This window comes from Sinocyclocheilus grahami, unplaced genomic scaffold (genome assembly GCF_001515645.1).
Source record: "Sinocyclocheilus grahami isolate Dianchi unplaced genomic scaffold, SAMN03320097.WGS_v1.1 scaffold5005.1, whole genome shotgun sequence".
Classification (NCBI taxonomy): Eukaryota; Metazoa; Chordata; class Actinopteri; order Cypriniformes; family Cyprinidae; genus Sinocyclocheilus; species Sinocyclocheilus grahami.
Genome location: NW_015509815.1, coordinates 6,614 through 8,011, shown reverse-complemented (window position 1 = coordinate 8,011; position 1,398 = coordinate 6,614). Strand labels below are relative to the sequence as shown.

General features: G+C 45.4%; 1 protein-coding gene across 1 annotated transcript in view; it reads left to right on the top strand.

Moving 5' to 3' along the window:
- The window catches only part of LOC107577060 (scavenger receptor cysteine-rich type 1 protein M130-like), a 4,381-nt gene that overhangs the window by 2,378 nt on the left and 605 nt on the right, over nucleotides 1–1,398 (top strand). The window contains exons 7-10 of the mRNA XM_016263176.1: nucleotides 8–281; nucleotides 410–712; nucleotides 819–890; nucleotides 1,101–1,396. Of these exons, the coding sequence (XP_016118662.1) occupies nucleotides 8–281; nucleotides 410–712; nucleotides 819–890; nucleotides 1,101–1,396 (945 nt within the window). The remainder of the gene's footprint in view (nucleotides 1–7; nucleotides 282–409; nucleotides 713–818; nucleotides 891–1,100; nucleotides 1,397–1,398) is intronic.

Below are 1,398 nucleotides of genomic sequence, written 5' to 3'. Positions count from 1 at the left end.
CTGTGCAGGGAGGCTGGAGGTTTTTCACAGCGGCTCATGGGGGACAGTGTGTGATGACTCCTGGGATATTAAAGATGCCCATGTGGTGTGCAGACAGCTGCAGTGTGGAGTGGCCCTCAGTAACCAGCAGGTACCAGCCTGGTTTGGTCCTGGTTCTGGACCCATATGGCTGGATGAGGTGGAGTGTGAGGGGAATGAGACGTCCCTGTGGAGCTGCTCTTCTTCAGGCTGGGGAAAACATGACTGTCAACACAAGGAGGACGTAGGAGTCGTGTGCTCAGGTAAACATGCTGCAAAATTGTTTACATTTAATTGAAATAAACAGTTTTACACATTTCAACATTCATGTGTCCATAGTGTTCATATTTTCCAATTTTGTGATTTTAAAATGTAATTTTTTTTCATGTAGAATTTAAAGAGATCAGGTTAACTGAGGGCTGTGAAGGGAATGTGGAGGTTTTCTACAATGGATCCTGGGGAAATGTGTGTTACAACAAGATGGACGGAGACACAGTGAGTCTGATCTGTCAAGAGCTGAACTGTGGAAGATCTGGTGTTTTGTCTGCTTCTACACCAAGGGTGAAATCAGCTCCTAACTGGCTGGATAAAGTTACATGTCGACCACATGATTCAAATCTGTGGCAGTGTCCATCTGCAGCCTGGGGACAGAATGACTGTGGTGAAGATGAATTGGCCAAAATCATCTGCTCAGGTAAAACAAATACTTTTTCCAACAGTAAACAATACAGTTATCCTTTAGAATTAATGCTTTGAGAAGTTATATTGAATACATATTTTATAATATTTAATTGTTACAGAACAGGAGAGTCCTGAGTCTCCTCGCAGCTCTCTGACATGCTCCACATCTCTCCACCAGAGACAGTGTTCAGGTAAGTTCATTTAATGGAAAAACATAAAAATTATGAATGTTCTATGCAACCCAAGGTAATGGTGTTCTGATATGAGGCACCAGCAGGATTTCATGTTGGAATATACAGTACAAATGATCACACATACTCCTGTGCAGACGCTGCTGTTCTGACAGTACTCTGCTGGTAATTAATGTGTCCTTTTTTGTGGTGTGTGTGTGTGTGTTTTAGATCATGTTGCTCTCAGACTGAGTGGAGGGGAGGGCCGGTGCTCTGGGAGGCTGGAGGTGTATCATAACGCTGTGTGGGGCTCAGTCTGTGATGATCAGTGGGACATCAGCGATGCTCAGGTGGTCTGCAGGCAGCTGGGTTGTGGAGCAGCACTGAGGGCTGATGGGAATTCAGTCTTTGGTGCTGGTGAAGGTGTTGTGTGGCTGAACAGAGTCGAGTGCAGAGGGAATGAGATTCACCTGTGGGACTGTCCTCTCTCCCTGAAAAACCACACTGACTGCTCCCACAAAGAACACGC